The 16,503-nt window shown below is 55.3% G+C and overlaps 2 protein-coding genes across 8 annotated transcripts in view; one reads left to right on the top strand and one right to left on the bottom strand.

Moving 5' to 3' along the window:
* The window catches only part of PTK2B (protein tyrosine kinase 2 beta), a 37,290-nt gene extending 28,175 nt beyond the window's left edge, over positions 1-9,115 (top strand). For 2 of the 6 annotated variants that reach the window (XM_069850626.1, XM_069850625.1), the window contains exons 17-31: positions 335-435; positions 518-633; positions 823-923; positions 1,047-1,136; positions 1,664-1,868; positions 2,382-2,490; positions 2,615-2,680; positions 3,930-4,055; positions 4,847-4,993; positions 6,040-6,075; positions 6,342-6,369; positions 6,734-6,789; positions 7,024-7,170; positions 7,774-7,854; positions 7,942-9,110. In XM_069850626.1, coding sequence (XP_069706727.1) covers positions 335-435; positions 518-633; positions 823-923; positions 1,047-1,136; positions 1,664-1,868; positions 2,382-2,490; positions 2,615-2,680; positions 3,930-4,055; positions 4,847-4,993; positions 6,040-6,075; positions 6,342-6,369; positions 6,734-6,789; positions 7,024-7,170; positions 7,774-7,854; positions 7,942-8,157 — 1,625 coding nt within the window. In that variant the 3' untranslated portion in view covers positions 8,158-9,110. Of the gene's footprint in view, positions 1-334; positions 436-517; positions 634-822; positions 924-1,046; positions 1,137-1,663; positions 1,869-2,381; positions 2,491-2,614; positions 2,681-3,929; positions 4,056-4,846; positions 4,994-6,039; positions 6,076-6,341; positions 6,370-6,733; positions 6,790-7,023; positions 7,171-7,773; positions 7,855-7,941 lie in introns of all 6 variants that reach the window. The other 4 variants (XM_069850624.1, XM_069850623.1, XM_069850629.1 and 1 more) reach the window with 4 other exon arrangements.
* A 2,004-nt stretch (positions 9,116-11,119) lies between these two features.
* CHRNA2 (cholinergic receptor nicotinic alpha 2 subunit) lies at positions 11,120-16,177 on the bottom strand. 2 transcript variants are annotated; one of them, XM_069850678.1, is made up of 6 exons: positions 15,881-16,177; positions 14,515-14,669; positions 13,719-13,763; positions 13,394-13,503; positions 11,952-13,053; positions 11,120-11,387 (listed from the first exon to the last, which is right to left on the bottom strand). In XM_069850678.1, exons 1-6 carry the CDS (start codon positions 15,966-15,968, stop codon positions 11,262-11,264), a joined length of 1,626 nt encoding a protein of 541 aa, XP_069706779.1. In that variant the 5' UTR covers positions 15,969-16,177; the 3' UTR covers positions 11,120-11,261. The 2 variants fall into 2 exon arrangements, with proteins under 2 accessions (XP_069706779.1, XP_069706780.1); XM_069850679.1 differs by lacking the exons at positions 13,719-13,763; positions 14,515-14,669; positions 15,881-16,177 and having other exon boundaries at positions 11,952-12,917; positions 13,394-13,500.
* Positions 16,178-16,503: the final 326 nt, after the last annotated feature.

The following is a 16,503-nucleotide window of genomic DNA, read 5'->3' as shown; positions in this document are numbered from 1 at the left end:
CAAGTCCAACCATTCCTATCAATCACTAAACCATGTCCCTCAGCACCTCGTCCACCCATCCCTTAAACACCTCCAGGGAAGGTGACCCAACCAGCTCCATGGGCAGCCTCTGCCAATGCCCAATGACCCTTTCTGTGAAATTTTTTTTTCTGTATCCAGCTTCTTGTCAGGGACCTGCGCACAGCAGGAGTGTTGGAACTGGACTATGTCTAACGTTCATTTCAACCCAAACCATTCTATGATTCTGTGACCTCATCCTACATCCCAGGACAGGGGGTTGGGCTCCTGGAATGGGTCCCCCCATTGCAGAGTGTCTGACATGATCTCCCCCTAGTGCTGATGAAGAAGCTGGACCACCCCCATATTGTGAAGCTTATCGGCATTGCAGAAGAGGAGCCTACCTGGATCATCATGGAGCTCTATCCCTACGGAGAGGTGCGTGGGCCCCATCCTGTCTCCCTCTCTTCCTTCTTTTTCCGTGCTTGGTCCTCGAGCCCCCTTGCTTGTCCCATTGCAGCTGGGGCAATACCTGGAGCAGAACAAGCACTGCCTCGCTGTGCCCACGCTCATCCTCTACGCGCTGCAGATCAGCAAAGCCCTGGCCTACCTGGAGGCCATCAACTGCGTGCACAGGTAGGGAAAAAGCGAAAAGGAGCTGGGTGGGATGCTGGGAGAGACAGGGGAAGGCCAGGACTGCAGGGATACAGGCAGGTGAGGAGCAGGAGTGGGCAGAGTGAGAGGCTGGCAGCATGAGCTGTTTGCCCAGGTGTGAGCTCGCTTTCTCCATCCCTTCTTCTCAGCCAAAGGTCTCTTTCCCTGCAGAGATATTGCTGTTAGGAACATCCTGGTGGCCAACCCAGAGTGCGTGAAGCTGGGTGACTTCGGGCTGTCCAGGTACATCGAGGATGAGGAGTACTATAAAGGTAAAGGCTACATGAAGGGGATGGGGCTCACTCCAACCCTGGGAGGGCAGAGATGGTGGTGAGACCTCGCTGCCTGTGCTGGGGCTGCTCCATCCCCATCACCACATCTGTCTCTCCCTCCAGCATCTGTCACCCGTCTCCCCATCAAGTGGATGTCACCCGAGTCCATCAACTTCCGCCGCTTCACGACAGCTAGTGACGTCTGGATGTTTGGTGTGTGGTGGGATGGGGATGGAGCTGGGTCCTGGGCTTTGTCCACCTCCTGTGGCATCATCTTAATGCTCAAGGACAAATCCTACTCTGGAGTTGGGGGTGATTCTAGCCTTTCCCTTTGGGAAACGGCTCCTGGGGCAGAGCTTCTGGCAGTTCTACTATCATGAAGTGCTTCTCCCCCTCTAGTGAACCCAAGACAGTCAGGGGACCAAGTTAAACTCTGCCTCCTGTAAATATCCATCTCCCTGCCTATTGGCCCATCCCCATGGCCTCTGGTGCTCATCTGTCCATCTGTCTGTCCCTAGCAGCCCTACAGCCAGCAGCAAAGAGGAGCTTGGCTCCTTGCAGAGAGAGCAATCAGCTCTTTCCTCTACAATTTTCACCCATGAATGCAAAAGGCTGAGAAGTCAAGTGACCTGGTGTCACTCAGCAAAGTGTGGCGATGTCACCACGTCCCCAAAAACCCAGGTGAGGGGCTGATCCTCCAGCTTTAGCATTGTTTGAGGTTGCTCATGGTGCTCCCACAGCTGTGTGCATGTGGGAGATCCTGAGCTACGGCAAGCAGCCCTTCTTCTGGCTGGAGAACAAGGATGTGATTGGGGTGCTGGAGAGGGGAGACCGCCTGCCCAAGCCTGACCTCTGCCCGCCCATCCTCTATACCCTCATGACACGCTGCTGGGACTACGACCCCAGCGAAAGACCCAAGTTCAAGGACTTGGTTTGCAGCTTGAGGTGAGTGGGAAGGTGAGGAAGCATAGAATGGTTTGGGTTGGAAGATGTCATGAAGATCATCCAGTTCAACACCCAAAGAAATCAAAGGAAGCGATGGTGGACTGGGGTGTCTGTGGTTTGATGGAGCAGTGGGCAGGTGGGTGAAGGAGAATGAAACCATGCAAGATTCTGGGTCTGGAGGACAATTCTGAACTCAAAGGATCATTTGAGACCCCCTGCCCCTGGGGTGGTGGCAGTAGTACCTGGGCTGGAATGGAAATGCTTTTCTTCTTGGGGAGGGGTCTTGCTGAGGAGTTCTGATCACACATCAAAATGAGACCAGTCATGGTGATGCTGGTGTGGCCAACCAGGACCATGCTCTGTCCTTCCAGTCCTTTCCCTTTGCTTTTCCTGTCCCTCCATGCTCCCTTCTGTTTTCCATGGCCCATCCAGCTCAAGCAACCTATGCTCTGGGCTATGGGAGATGTTCCAATGCTCCCTCCTGGGGCTGTCACCCTCCATCTCTCCTTGCAGTGACATCTACCTGATGGAGAAGGAACTAGCCAAAGAGCAGGAGAGGAACAACCGCCACCGGCCTCCCAAAATCCTGGAGCCGCCGTCCTTCCAGGAGCCACCTCCAAAGGTGAGGAGGAGGCAGAACCCATGCAGGAGGGTTCATCTCCTCAGCCTGCCTAGAAGTGTTTCAGAAGTGGGACCTTCTTGGGCTTGCACCCACCCTGCGTTTCTCCTTTCTCCACTCCCCACAGCCCAGCAGACCCAAGTACAAGCCACCACCCCAGAACAACCTCCTGGCTCCCAAGCTGCAGTTCCAGGTAAGGCTGTACAGCCAACACATCCCAAAGGGGTCAATGATGGAAGACTGGAGCTCAAGCCTTTAGGAGACCGTGGCTTTTGGGGCTCCAAGGTACCCCAGGCCACGTTCAAGTGCCTCCGACAATTTTGCCAGCAGGACACGACACCACCCTGCCCTGCCCACCCTGTGTTTTGTCCACCCCTTGGAGAGGCTTTGCCCCTGGAAAGGGGAGTTTCCGTGCTCAGCACTGGCCAGTTTGCACACACGGGTAGGAGGAGAGGAGGTTTGCTGCTCTCTGGCATTAATTGGGCTGAGTTTGGCTGGAGCACAGGTCACCTCCTCTACAAGGACCAGTGCTGGTCCCTGCAGCATCAGAGAGAAGCCCTCAAGAGCAACAACAAGATGCCAATGGCATCTTGTCTTGTATCAGAAACGGCGTGACCAGCAGGTCCAGGGAGGTTATTCTCCCTCTGTACTCGGCACTGGTGAGACCGCTCCTCGAATCCTGTGTTCAGGTCTGGGCCCCTCACCACAAGAAGGATGTTGAGGCTCTGGAGCGAGTCCAGAGAAGAGCAACGAAGTTGGTGGAGGAGCTGGAGAACAGGCCTTATGAGGAACGGCTGAGAGAGCTGGGGGTGTTTAGCCTGGAGAAGAGGAGGCTGAGGGGAGACCTCATTGCTCTCTACAACTACCTGAAAAGAGGTTGTAGAGAGGAGGGTGCTGGCTTCTTTTCCTAAGTGACAGGGGACAGGACGAGAGGGAATGGCCTCAAGCTCCTCCAGGGGAGGGTCAGGCTGAACATTAGGAAAAAATTTTTCACAGAATGGGTCATTGGGCACTGGCAGAGGCTGCCCAGGGAGGGGGTTAAGCCACCTTCCCTGGAGATGTTTAAGGGATGGGTGGATGCTGATGCTGAGGGACATGGTTTAGTGTTTGATGGGAACGGTTGGACTCGATGATCCGGTGGGTCTTTTCCAACCTGGAGATTCTATGATTCTGTGATTCTATGACTATACTTTGGGTGCACTTTTGAAGCTGAGCAGGGTCCAGGCAGCAGTGCAAGCAGTCTCAAGCCTGTGTTCAGGTTGAGGAAGAGGAAAAACAGCGAAAAACATCCTGATCTGGTTGCACAGATGGTCATGAGGGCTGGTGCTGGCATAGAAGCTGCTATCCCCTGCGTTGTCTGCTCTGTCCATCCGTCTGTCCGCATTAACCCCCCCTTGGCTTTGTTTTGTGTCTGCGCTGCCCCACTGCCCACCCGTCCGTAGGTGCCTGAGGGTCTGTGTGCCAGCTCGCCTACACTCACCAGCCCCATCGAGTACCAGTCTCCGGCCAACTCCCTGCACACCCCACCACTCAACCGCCACAACGTCTTGAAGCGCCACAGCATGAGGGTAAGAGAGGGCTTCCTCCTTCCCATGGCATCCAAAGGACATCCCAGTCCTAAGTGTCCTCATCCTGGACACATTGGGGACCTCACAGGAGGCAAGGACTTGGTGGGAGGGAGGCTTGCTGCCCCACGCTCTGCTCTGTGCTGCTGGCTCTGCTGCTTTGTGCTCAGTGTTGCTTGCAGCCTCAAACCAGATGATCTTTAAGGTCCCTTCCAACCCAGCCTAGCCTAATCCTGTCATCTCATGGGTCCCAGGGCCCAGGAAGGGCTCCAGCACATTTCCAGCCTCTCACCATGCATGTTTGCATGCACATCCCAGTGAAGGCATGTTGGTGGATGAGTGGCTGGCACGACATCCCCCAAAAGGGGCAGGGAATGGGTGGCTGCCACTCTCTGGGGCTTTGGGTTGGCTCCTCACTCTCAACGTTGTCACCTGAAGTGGTTTGCAGCCTGACCTTGGCTTCTCTAGCCCTGAAATCACAGCTGGGTGTTGGGGCACATCCTGAGATGCTCTACCAAGCATGGCTGCACCATGGGAACAACGAGCTACTTTCCAAGCCCGTGCATGCTGCCCATGGAACGTGCTGGGATGCAGTCGATGGTGATTTGGAATCTGCTGGTGGTTTCTCTCCCTGTTGGAAACCCAAGTGCTCCTCAAATTCAGTTTGGGGGTTCATGGCAGTTGGGGTCTGGTGCATGTCTTGCATGTGCAGAGCAAGGCTCTGGCTCCCATGCCAGAATCAGGGAGGGTTCTGACTCCTCAACCCACCAGTCACCACCAGCTCTGCACACTAGGAGGAAGATTTCCTTCGTCCCAGCAGCAGGGAGGAGGCACAGAAGCTCTGGGAGCTTGAGAGGCTCAAGATGCGGCAGGTCCTGGACAAGCAGCAGAAGCAGATGGTGGAGGACTACCAGTGGCTGCGTCAGGAGGAGAAGTCCCTGGTGAGTGGCCTTGAGCTGCCTTTAGCTATTCCACCCTCATAAAGGAGATGGAAGTAGCCACAGGAGTCATTGTGGTTGCTTTTCATGGATGGAAAAGCCAATTTTCCTTGGACGAATGGCTTCTCCAGCAGGCAGACTGCTTACACCGCTTTAAAGATCTCATGGAGCTGTTTCATTTAAAAGTGAATATTTAAACTTGGGCAAGTTTTACATACTTACAAATGCATCTTAATGAGCATTTAAAATGCTTAAGAAGAGGTGGCATCCAGAGGGACGTGGACAGGCTGGAGGGGTGGGCATGTGCAACCTTCATGACGTTAAACAAGTACTGAAAGGGGTTCCAGGAAAGCTGGGAGGGGCTCTTCATCAGGGAGTGCAGGGGTAGGATGAGGCGTGGGACAGTTTTCAAGTGAAAGAGGGGAGACTGAGAAGAGATTTTGGGAAGAAATATTTTCCTTTGAGGGTTGGGAGGCCCTGGCGCAGGTTGCCCAGATACTTGGTGGCTGCCCCATCCCTGGAGGTGTTCAAGGCCAGGTTGGATGAGGATTGGAGCAACCTGATACAGTGCGAGATGTCCCTGCCCATGGCAGGGGGTTGGATCTGGCCTTTAAGATCCCTTCCAACCCAAACGGTTGCACAATTTTATGAAATAAGGACTGGAGATTGCGAATGTGTGACTAATCCATCAGCTTGTGGTGAGACAGGTTTGGAAGGAGACAGAAATTCTTTTATTTGATCGATTCACACAGCCATTAAAGCAAAGCCCAGCTCCCCTCGCCCCTACAGCCATCAGGTGCTGAGTGGCTGCAAAAAGCTGCTTGAATTAAGCTTCATTTCTTTGGAGCAGCAGTTTCTGGTACCCCAGGAACAGGCAGGGATGTTGGGATGGGATGGAGATAGGACCAGTGATGGCCATGAAGCCTCTTCCCCTTCCACAATACCAGACCCTGCAGAGATGCCTTCCTGTGCTGTGCTTTATGAGTCTCCCAGAAATGAGGAAAATCCCTTTTTTCCACCCTTCTCACAAAGCTTTTCCCCCTTTTCAGGACCCAACAGTGTTTATGAACAACAACCTTCCTCCGGTGAGTGACTCTGGCCCTGGAGAGACCAGGTTGGGTTGTATTTCTGTGCAGTAGGTCATTCTCCTGGAAGTGTCTGGAGATCCTCATTTTCTTTGGCATGGTTGGGTGATAGATATTTATCCCCCTCACACTGGGATAGTTAACCTGCAAATGTTAATTGGGTGGAATACTGGGTGGGCCAAGCATCCCACCAGAAGCTCTCCTTCTTTTTCACCGCCTCCAGACAGGGTTTTGTGCCTCTCATTTGCTGTTTCTTCCCTCCACAGCTGCTCCCGGAGAAGGAGACGGATTACAGTGAGTGCTCACAGCTGCATGGGGTGTGGGGTTGCCTGGGACCCCCAGCAGGGAGCAACTTCTTCGGGGCTGCAAGTGGGGACCTCTGTGAGGAACCCTGGGGCTGTATCCCTCCTGGCTTTGGGATCCACCATGAATGAAATCCCACATCCCTGGGACCAGCTTTGCCTGCCCTAGGAGGAGGTCTCGCTGTCCGAGGGTCACAGGAGTCCAAGGGAAGGTGGCACAGCTGGGGGTGGGTCAGAGTGTCCAGCCAGAGTGGGACACGCTGCTCCAGGGTGGTGTGGGATGTGGCAGAGGTCCCAGAGATCTCACAGCATGCCAGGGGAACAGCCAAAGTAACTCTCCTTCCTTTCCCTTACTGATGGTGTAGCGGAGTTCACGGGGCCCCCCCAGAAGCCTCCAAGACTTGGGGCACAGGTAAGACCTCCCTGGATGGGGCCACCATGGTCCCAGTCCTCCTCCTTCACCTCCATCATCCTTCTGCATCTGCAGGATGGGACTTCTCTGTCTCTCCCATGCCCCAAAGGAGTCAGACAGACCCAGCAGCATCAAGATCGTGGGTGGGATGTCGAAGGGTCTGGTCAGGGCTCCTCACAGGTGCTGGTCTGGCCCTCTTAGTCCATCTGATCCCATCGTGTCCCCATTCCACAGCAATCCATCCATCCGGCCCCCACTGCTAACCTGGACCGCACGGATGACTCAGTGTACAGCAACGTCATGGACCTGGTGCGAGCTGTACTGCAGCTGAAGAACGAGATCAGCCTCCTGCCCCCAGAAGGGTACATCCTGGTGGTGAAGGTAGGGAGGGCAGGAAGAGAACAACACCAGGGTTCCATGGGCAGTGTGGGAGAGAGTTGGGAATGAGTCTGCTGAGCAGTTCCCACCAAGCATCCTTCTCAGGAAGGTCTTGCACATATAGGAGGGAGCATTTCCAACATTCACAGCTCCTCCTTTAGAAGCTTGGGTCGACAATGGGAGAGTTTTCAATGTTCCCTGCTCCTTCATTGGGTTCTTGGATCAATGATGAGTTTCCAATGTGCCCTGTTCCTTCATTAGATCTTTGGGTCAATGGTGGGAGCATTTCCAGTGTGCTCTGCTCCTTTGTTGCTTCCTTGGGTCAATGATGAGTTTCCAATGTCTTGTTCTTCCACTGAGTCTTTGAGTAAACGACGGAAGAGTTTCCAATATACCCTGTTCCTTCGTTAGGTGTTTGGGTTAACGGTGGGAACATTTCCAGCATGCCCAGGTCCTCCACTGGGTCCTTGGGTCAATGGTGAAGGAGTCTCCCACTAAGTTCCTCTCCCAGATGGGATCCTTGACTCAGTGGCACAGACTATTCCCACACACCACTTCCCTGTGTCCATGCCTGGAGTCATCCTAATCCTGCCACCTTTTCTGCAGAACGTGGGCCTGTCCCTGCGGAAGCTGATCGGCAGCGTTGATGAGATCCTGCCCATCCTGCCTGCTGCCTCGCGCACCGAGGTAGGACCAGAGAGGAGGGAGAGAGGTTCAGTGTGAGGTTGGTTACTGGTGGCACCCATACCACTAACCCCTGTGTGTCATGACCAGATCGAGGGGACCCAAAAGCTGCTCAACAAGGACTTGGCTGACCTCATCAACAAGATGCGGCTGGCACAGCAGAACGCCGTCACCTCACTGAGCGAGGAGTGCAAGCGACAGATGCTGACGGCTTCCCATACCCTGGCTGTGGATGCTAAGAACCTCCTGGATGCCGTGGACCAAGCCAGGGTCCAGGCCAACCTGGTGAAGCTGTGCTTGGAGTGAAGGCAGAGGCGGAGAGAGGGAAGGAGAAGGGGTAGGGAAGGAAAGGAGGAGAAGGACCATTGCACTTTGGTTGGTGGAGATGGGAGGAGAGCGGTGCGGAGGAGCTGGCTTTTGTGTGTCTCCTGTGGCCTCGCCATCCTGCCCTACCTGTCCCCCCTCCTCCTGCAGCTGCTCGTGTCTTTCGCATAGTTTTGTCGGTCTTCTGAAGAAGGGAGGCATCTAAAAGGGTTGGGGGGAACCTGGCCATCCCCAAGGGTGGCTGAAGATCCCTCTGGCTTGGTGGCTCCCCACTCCTTGGCTGCCAGCAGGTCCGTGTGTCTGTCCCTTGGCCCCTCTGAAGAAGGATGGCCGCGGGCGGCGTGTCATGATGGGGACCTGGACCCTCGCAGCTGGAAGCTGGGGGGCCCGGCGGCTGGGGAGCTGGCATCCCAGGGGGCCATGTGGGGTTCCTCAGGGACCATCGGAGCGGTAGCTGGAGGGACTGTTTGCGTTTCCTTGTACATTGTATAGAAGAGTTTATTTAATGATTGATGGAGCCGGTTCCGGCACCCGTGGCTGGAGCATGCCTGGCCTCAAGCCTGCAGAGCACGGGAGGGATGGGACCCCATGAATTGCAGCCGAACCAGGAGAACAGTGCCTCTTCCAGCTGGGTTTTCCTCCGAGCTGCTGTGTGTGAGCAACAGCAAACCAAGTCTTTGTTGGGTTTGTGCTTTGAGTTGGAAACTGTACGGTTTGGGCTTTTCCCCAGCATCTTCCCACAACGCTGTTCGTTCTGGCTGAGATAAACCATGCACAAAGTCCTACCGTGCCTCTGCTTGCCTGTCACTTTGGGGACAAGTTCCCTGGTCCCCAGCACCTCCTTAACAGTAAGGATCATGCTGGTCAGATCTCGCAGGTGTCTTGATGGTGTGGGGAAGTGCCATCTTGCTGGCAACATCTCCGTGAGAGCTGCTGGGGTGAACCTGGACCTGCTGTATCCATGTCCTCTCTGGAGCTCCATTTTACACCCATTGACCCCACAAGCTGTATGAAGGTCCCACTGCTCCCACCCCAAGTTCCTGGACTCCCTCTGCTCCCACTCCAAGTCTTGCCAGTAAAGGTATGCACAGACCTTTGCTTTTCAAACACCACATGGAAACAGACTCGTGGAATCATAAAGTCATTAAGGTGGGAAAAGACCTCTAAGATCATCCACTCCAACTGCCAGCATGACACCACCATGCCTACTAAACCATGTCCCTAAGTGCCATGGCCACACAGTTTTTGAACCCCTCCAGAGACAGGGACTCCACCACTGCCCTGGCCAGCCTCTGCCAGTGTTTGACAATCCTTTCCTTGAAGGATTTTCTCCTAATATCTAATCTAAGTCTTCCCTGGCACAACTTGAGGCTGTTTCCTCTCATCCTATCACTTGTTACTTGGGAGAAGAGACCAGCACCCACCTGGCTCCAACCTCCTTTCCAGGAGCTGCAGAGCAATGAGGTCTCCCTCTTCTTCACCACACTAAACAGCCCCAGGACTCTCAGCTACTTCCAGAACCTCTGGGCTCTAGACCCTTCCTCAGCTCTGTTCCCCTTCTCTGGACGCTCTCCAGCCCCTCCAGCCTTTCTTGGAGTGAGGGGCACAAAACCGAACTCGGGATTCGAGGTGCAGCCTCACCAGCGCTGAGTGCAGGGAGATGATCCCTTCCCTGCTGCTGCTGGCCACCCCATGGCTGATCCAAGCCAGGACGCCGTTGGCCTTCTTGCCCACCTGGGCCACTGCTGGCTCATGTTCAGCTGCTGTTGACCAGCTCCTAAAGGTCCTTTTCCACCAGGCCTCACCCTCACAGGAGAGCTCTCTCCACCCATGCATTCTCGCCTCTGTAGAGCCCTACAGCCTTCGTGTACCAGCTGAGAGACACACACCTGTACCCACACACACATCCATCCAGCCACATCTGGGCACTCATTCTCCCGCCCATCCCATTTCTCAGCCCCAGGTGTGCACACCTGAGCCAGCTTGCCAGCACTGCATGAGTGGCTGCAACACCATCGGGATGCGCACATCCCTCCCCGGCACCATTTGTTCTAGCCTGTTTCACACCCAAAAGCATGAAGTGGTTTCTGAAACCTCTCAGTGCCATGATGGGTCGCTCTCCCAGAGGAGAAAACACTGCAGGAAGAACCTAGCGTCTCTCATGGCATGGAATAAGAGAGTAGATGTTCTGCAGGCGTGGGTCCTTTAGGGTATATGGAAGCTAGAAATGAAAAGCTGGATTGCAGCTGTCAGAGCCAGCTGGTTTGGGATCTGACATGGGATGGAGGGGAGGACTTGCTCTGGATGGACCTTGACAGTGCAGGTTCCCCCTGCACCAGCTGAGTCCACCAGCATCCCTGAGCTCCTGTGGCCCATGGACACCATCTGACCGCGGCTGGGCGGGTTACCCTGCTCCGCAGGGTGGCTTTTCCCTTCTAAACATTCTAGTTTGGCTGCTTCCATCTCCCTGCCACCTCAAGCTCCAATGTTAAAGCAACTGCTTGCGCTGGCAGGTTGCAGAACATCTGCACCTGGGCAGGGCTTTACAGAGCATAGACCCCCGAGCTGTGCAACCAAGCAGGGATCTCCATCCCATGACCATACCCCTTCTGTAGGGACCATCCAAAGCGTTATCACCTACACCACATCACGTGTGATCACACCAGCCTGTGGTCCTCAGCACTGTGACATCCAGATATGCGGTTTTGAAGTCCCCTCTTCTTGCCCAGCATGTTGGAGTCAGAACCAGGCATAGGTCTTGGGTTTTCAGGAGCAGCTCAAGGGTGCAGATGCTTCTATAGATGCTTCCACCCTGTGCTCGGGCAATGGAGAGGCTGTGCTGCGCTTTCCTTGATGCCAGGTTGGCTGTGAACACCCCAAGCAGGATGGCAGGCAGGATTGCCTCCCTACTAGTCCTAAGTCACCCCTCAGCACAGCTTGTTGCTTCACGCTGAATTTCCCACCCAAGGGTCCTTCATGGTTGCAACAGCATCTTCCAAGAAAGAGGTGAAGGTCTGGCTGGACGTGGGCACCAGCGTGCTTACTCCTCAGGGGGAGGGAGCACGCCTGACACACTGACCAAGCCTCTAGATCATCCCCGCCAGGTAAGGTGGGAGGAAGAGCCCCACAGTGCCCAGCAGGCAGACAATGATGAACATCCAGAGGAAGATGCGGTCAATCACCATGGCCACGTACTTCCAGTCCTCCTTCACCTGCCGAGCAGAGAAGGGCAGTGAGGATGGGCAGAGGAGGCAACCTCCTCATTTGCGAGGACCCCTTGAGGTTAGGAGACCACCTGAGGCTTCCTCTGCATCCACTATTTGCCTGAGGATGAGGAGATACTGTGCCCTGGGAAATCCCTTGAGCAACAGGGCTGGGGGATGGACCTCTCCAGGGATGAAGAGCTAATCTCAACCAGGGTTTTCTGAAACCACATGGCTAAAAGTGGGGGTGCAGCTTCTGAGCCAGGTCCTAGAAGGGCAGGCTGGCCTATCTCTGCTCTCTGAGGGCAGGACAGTGTGGGCAGGAGAGGGAACTACAAATCCCCCACGGCTATCAGGGATGGGAGCTGGAGGAACCCTCCAACTGACCCTGTGGACCAACCTTCTCCCAGGAGATGGTTGTTAAGCTTCTCCCTGACTTTGAGATCTCAGCAGCCAGAGAATGAACCAGGGCTCCCACCACTGACCCCTCCCCATGAAGACACAAGTGGTAGGAGGTAGCACCCAGGGTGGGGGACCCATCTCACCCTCCATCCCTCGGGGGCACCTACTCACCGAGAAGTCAGCATCCTCAGCTCGCAGGTGGTCTGCGATGTACTGCACCCCTTCCAGGGCCTTCAGGATGCTGGGGGACAGCATCAGCCCCTGGTCCAAGCCCCCCACCTCCTCCTCCTCCCCCTTTGGGGGCACCCGAGGGGTTGAACCCGCAGATGTCTTCCTAGCTCGGCGCCTGCATCCGTAACGGCACTGGGTGTCCTGGCCATGGGAGCCCGCCTGGGACATGTGGCTGGGGTATGTCTTCTCCTCTTCTTCTTCCTCCTCTTCTTCCTCCTCCTCCTCCTCTTCCTCCTCCCACTTGTCATCCACATCCGTCTCCAGCCAACACTGGGAGGTGCTGAGCCTTGTCCCCGGGAGGTCGTACTGCCCCACTGTCCCCTCAGGGGGAGGCAGCACCGGTGGTCGCTTCATGAAAAGCCAGCGAGGGATGAAGCCGAGGAAGAAGCTGCGCACCCACTGGGGCATCGTGTGGGTGCTGGGGGAGCGGTGGTGGACGTTGAGGACAAAGACAGTGATGATGATAGAAAGTGTGACAAAGATCATGGTGAAGAGGAGGTACTCGCCAATGAGAGGGATGACCAGCGAGGTGGACGGGATGATTTCTGTGATAAGCAGTAGGAAGACGGTGAGGGACAGCAGGACAGAGATGCAGAGGGTGATCTTCTCTCCACAGTCAGAGGGCAGGTAGAAGACCAGCACAGTCAGGCAGGAGATAAGCAGGCAGGGTATGATGAGATTGATGGTGTAGAAGAGCGGGAGACGGCGAATGACGAAGTAAAATGTGATGTCCGGGTAGATCTCCGTGCAGCAGTCATACTTCTTGGAGTTATAGGTGCCAATGGCATTGATGATGGCCCACTCGCCACTCTCCCAGTAATCCTTGAGGTCCACATGGTGCTCCATGTTCTCCAGGTCGATATTGGCCTTATCATAGGTCCAGGAGCCAAACTTCATCTTACAGTTCTGCTGGTCAAAGGGGAAGAAGGTGACGTCGATGCTGCACGAGCTCTTGTAGATGGCAGGCGGCACCCACTTCACCCTCCCATTGGAGAAGAGGTGGGCCTTTGTCATGTGGGTCACAGCAAACTCCCCATCGGCACTGCAGGGATGGAGAGATGGGAAAGTCAGAGGATGAAGTGTTTCCCTCTACACTCAGGAGCACCCTTAGCTCTCAGGGCTGGTATGAGCCTTGATTTGAGGCTGTGGCCCAATTATGCATCTCTACAGGGTGCTGGGTTGACTCTCTTGGGCATGAACACAGGTGAGAGCATGAGCACTGGACATGGGAAGACAAATGCAGCCTGATTTGCATCCTTACCTCTGGGGTGGGATGAGGGAGCTACTGGGACTGGATGCGACGAGGTGAGATGGGATGAGCTGCAGGGATGGGGTGGGGGGAGCTGGCTCTAGGGATGTCCCATCTCAGCAGCATCACTCACTTGTTGTAGAGCACAAGGTCGGGGATCCAGATCATCTCGGAGGGCACTCGGATAGAGGTGACATTGTCAAACTCTGCTGGGTCCCAGCGCAGCTTGTAATCACTCCACTCCTGGAGAGAGACATGGAAGAAAAAAGGGCATGAGAGAGCTTTATGTTCAGTGGCACCAAGTTGTCCAGTGCCTCCTCGTCTACCTCCTCCTCCTCTCGCAGCATCCACCAGAGGAACAGCTTCATGGAGATGCCACCACACCCCTCCAGGCAGGATCTCTCTGCCTCTCCTCAACACCTTCCTGCCCTTATCCCAGAGAAGGAACAGGCTCTTACCTGTTTCAGCCAGACATTCGTGGTCATCATCTGGTTCTTCTCATCCTGCGATAGGAAAGAGGGAGAGGTGAGAAGAAGCAGAGAGGACTTGTCCCCCCACTTTGTCATCTCCCAAAACGCTGCTTTCATGTTCTGCCCTCTGTCTCTGGGCTTCAGCTCCTGGAAGACACTGGTGCCCATACAACTGTCCAAGGTAAAGCTGTATCTGCTCATCAAAGAGGTGAGATATCTGCTCACTAGATGGCAGCAAGAAGTAGCACATTGCAGCGTACAGCTCTGAGATGCTCTGAAGCATGGACAAATGGACAGTCCCACGGACAGACGGATGGACGGATGGATAGGTGAGTAGATTGACAGAAGGGTAGGGAGATGGGTGGATAGGTAGATGGGTGGGCAGATGGACAGGTAGATACGTGGATTAATGGACAGGTGGATAGGTGGGTGGACATGTAAGGAATGAACAAGGGATGGATGGGTGGACAGACAGGCCCAGAGGTGCCCTGGGGCAGGGAGATAGTGGACAAGGACATAGCATGGATGGAGATCTGCAGTTTCTCTTGGTGTGCTCCTGCTGTCAGGGGAAGGGAGGGTTTGGGATGGAGGAGAGGGGAACAGATCCCCCTGCCCATTGGATGTCTGGAGGAGACTGAGTGCGTGGTTTGTCAACTGCTGGAGGTGGCCAGGAGGTTGGTACTTCACCACTGTCCCCAGGTCCTGGTCTGGTGGGGCAGTAGGACCAGCTGGGGAAAAGTCAGAAGCCACGCAGGACTGGGGACCCCACCAGTGGGCTACGCACCACATCGATCAGCTGCGCAATGGAGAGTCCAAACCTCACGATGACCACGTCGGAGGTGTTGGGCACTGGCCGTGACCAGCGGTTGTAGCCGGTGAAGAGGTGTTTGAAGAGGCGCTCCTCGGCGTGGCTGCCAGGCTGTGCCCGCAGGCAGGTGGCTGTGAGGAGACAGGGATGGGGACAGGGTAGGGAAGAGCTCATTGACCCCCCTTCCAGAGCCCTGAACCCCACTGAAATGGGATGCCCGTTGTGGGCAAGATCACTCTCTGCTGCAGCAGGCATGGATGCTGACCCCACCCTGGGATGGGGAGTGGGGAATTAATGCCCTCAAAGCTGCCCCATGCTCCTTTCAGGGAGCGGAGAGCCGTGCAAGATCAATCTTGCAATGCTGGCCAACAAAATCCCACACATGGATGGATGTGGGCTCTTTTACAGTCCTCTCCAGTTGTTCTTACTGGTGCTAACTGGTTCGGTTTGCAGGGTGGACCCAGTCCTTGGGGCTACTGCAGCCTGCCCAGAGCCCATCCCTCAGACTGGGCTGGAGACAAGGCTGGGAGGGCGAGTAATGCTCTTTGCTCTGCCTAGAAATTTTTGGCACCGGTCTTTGGTGCCATCAGCTTGTGGTGCATCATTCGGCCGTCCCTGCTTGCTGCAGAGCCCCATAAATCTCCAGCAGCAAGGCAAGGGAAGATGAGGGAGGGAGGGAGGGCTTTGAACAGTTATGTGCAAGCAAAGAAAGATGTATAGACAGCTCTGCCCTGAAGAAGGACAGATGTACAGCCCCATAGTGTTACCCATGCCCCATGAAAGCTCTCCCTGCTGGGTAGGCAAAGCCAACAAGAGGCCCCAGTTGTACTTCGGCCAGGGACCATGTTCTGAGCAGCTTTGCGGGTCTTAGAGGTGTTGGGGAGGACTGGTTCCAAGTGAAGGGACAAGCAAGATGCTCAGCTCCCGGATGGCATTGATGGTAGGTGGGATCCAAATCCATTTTTTTGATCCCTCCACCATTTCTATCCTGCACAGGACGGATCTGGGGTCCCAGAGTTGCATCCCCTGTGGGATGCCCAGCAAAGAAACCCCCCTAAAGTGTCTGAGTGGTGTCAAGCTGCTCTGCAAAGATGCCAACCCCATCCTAGCACGGTGCATGTTGGAGGACACGGTGCCGGCATGGAGACTGGGGACGCTGAGAGAATGCGTGAGGGTAAACTGGGAGAGAAACATGCATGTGTGTCACAGCCTCCTTCAGCTTCCACTCTCCTCCCCCCAGATTCATGCCCCCCCTGAGGTCCTGACGGGTGAGACCCTTGGGAAGGCAGAACTCGAGCGAAGGAAGCTAAGGTGCCCTGGGGAAAGCCAGAGCCACCCTTACCCGCCTGGAAGGTGATGAAGCACCATGCGACAAGGGGGATGATGCCATGGGACAGCCCCTCCATGATCCTTGTGATGGTGTCCCCCATGCACGCCTCCCTGGAGCAGTCCACCAAGCCCTCTGGGAGGGACCAAAGAGAGCAATGAGCTGAGGCGGTGGTGAGAAAGGAGTCTCAGCAGGGAAAGCCACCATAGGGGACCTCCAACAGGATCTTCTCTCTGTCCTTGCCATTAGCAAGTGCTGGAGGAGCCATGGATGGAACTGGAAGTGGGCTGGGAGAGCCTCAGCAGGGACAAAGCTGGGTACGTGGTCTGGGTTGCTCTGCTGAGCCAGCTGCCCCAGATTTCATTCCTGGAAAGAGAACGGAGATCGACAACGTCACCATGATGCCACGACTGCAAGGGTCTGGGAGATGAGGGTCCCACTGTAGTGCCCTCAAAGATGCTCCCAGTCATGAACAGGGCTTGGAGCTGATCTGAGCTGCCAGCACAGCAGAGTCAAGGAAAAATGTCCCCAGAAGATCTACTCTCTGTTTCACAACTGCTCCTCGGACAAGCAAGGCACCACTCTGGGCAGCATTGGTCGCAGAAAGCTAGACCCCGTGAGTTAATGCAATGGGGAGC

Source organism: Phaenicophaeus curvirostris, chromosome 2 (genome assembly GCF_032191515.1).
Source record: "Phaenicophaeus curvirostris isolate KB17595 chromosome 2, BPBGC_Pcur_1.0, whole genome shotgun sequence".
NCBI classification, from domain to species: Eukaryota; Metazoa; Chordata; class Aves; order Cuculiformes; family Cuculidae; genus Phaenicophaeus; species Phaenicophaeus curvirostris.
This window is presented reverse-complemented; position numbering and strand designations above follow the sequence as displayed.

What these genes read in the sequence shown, in the direction of transcription:
- CHRNA2 (XM_069850678.1), bottom strand. Translation starts at nt 15,968, where the DNA reads ATGGGGGACACCATCACAAGGATCATGGAGGGGCTGTCCCATGGCATC. An exon ending in GACCTTGTGCTCTACAACAA is followed by an intron (nt 13,054 to 13,393) that starts GTGAGTGATGCT and finishes CCATCCCTGCAG; the next exon opens with TGCCGATGGGGAGTTTGCTG. An exon ending in CTGAGGATGCTGACTTCTCG is followed by an intron (nt 11,388 to 11,951) that starts GTGAGTAGGTGC and finishes TCTGCTCGGCAG; the next exon opens with GTGAAGGAGGACTGGAAGTA.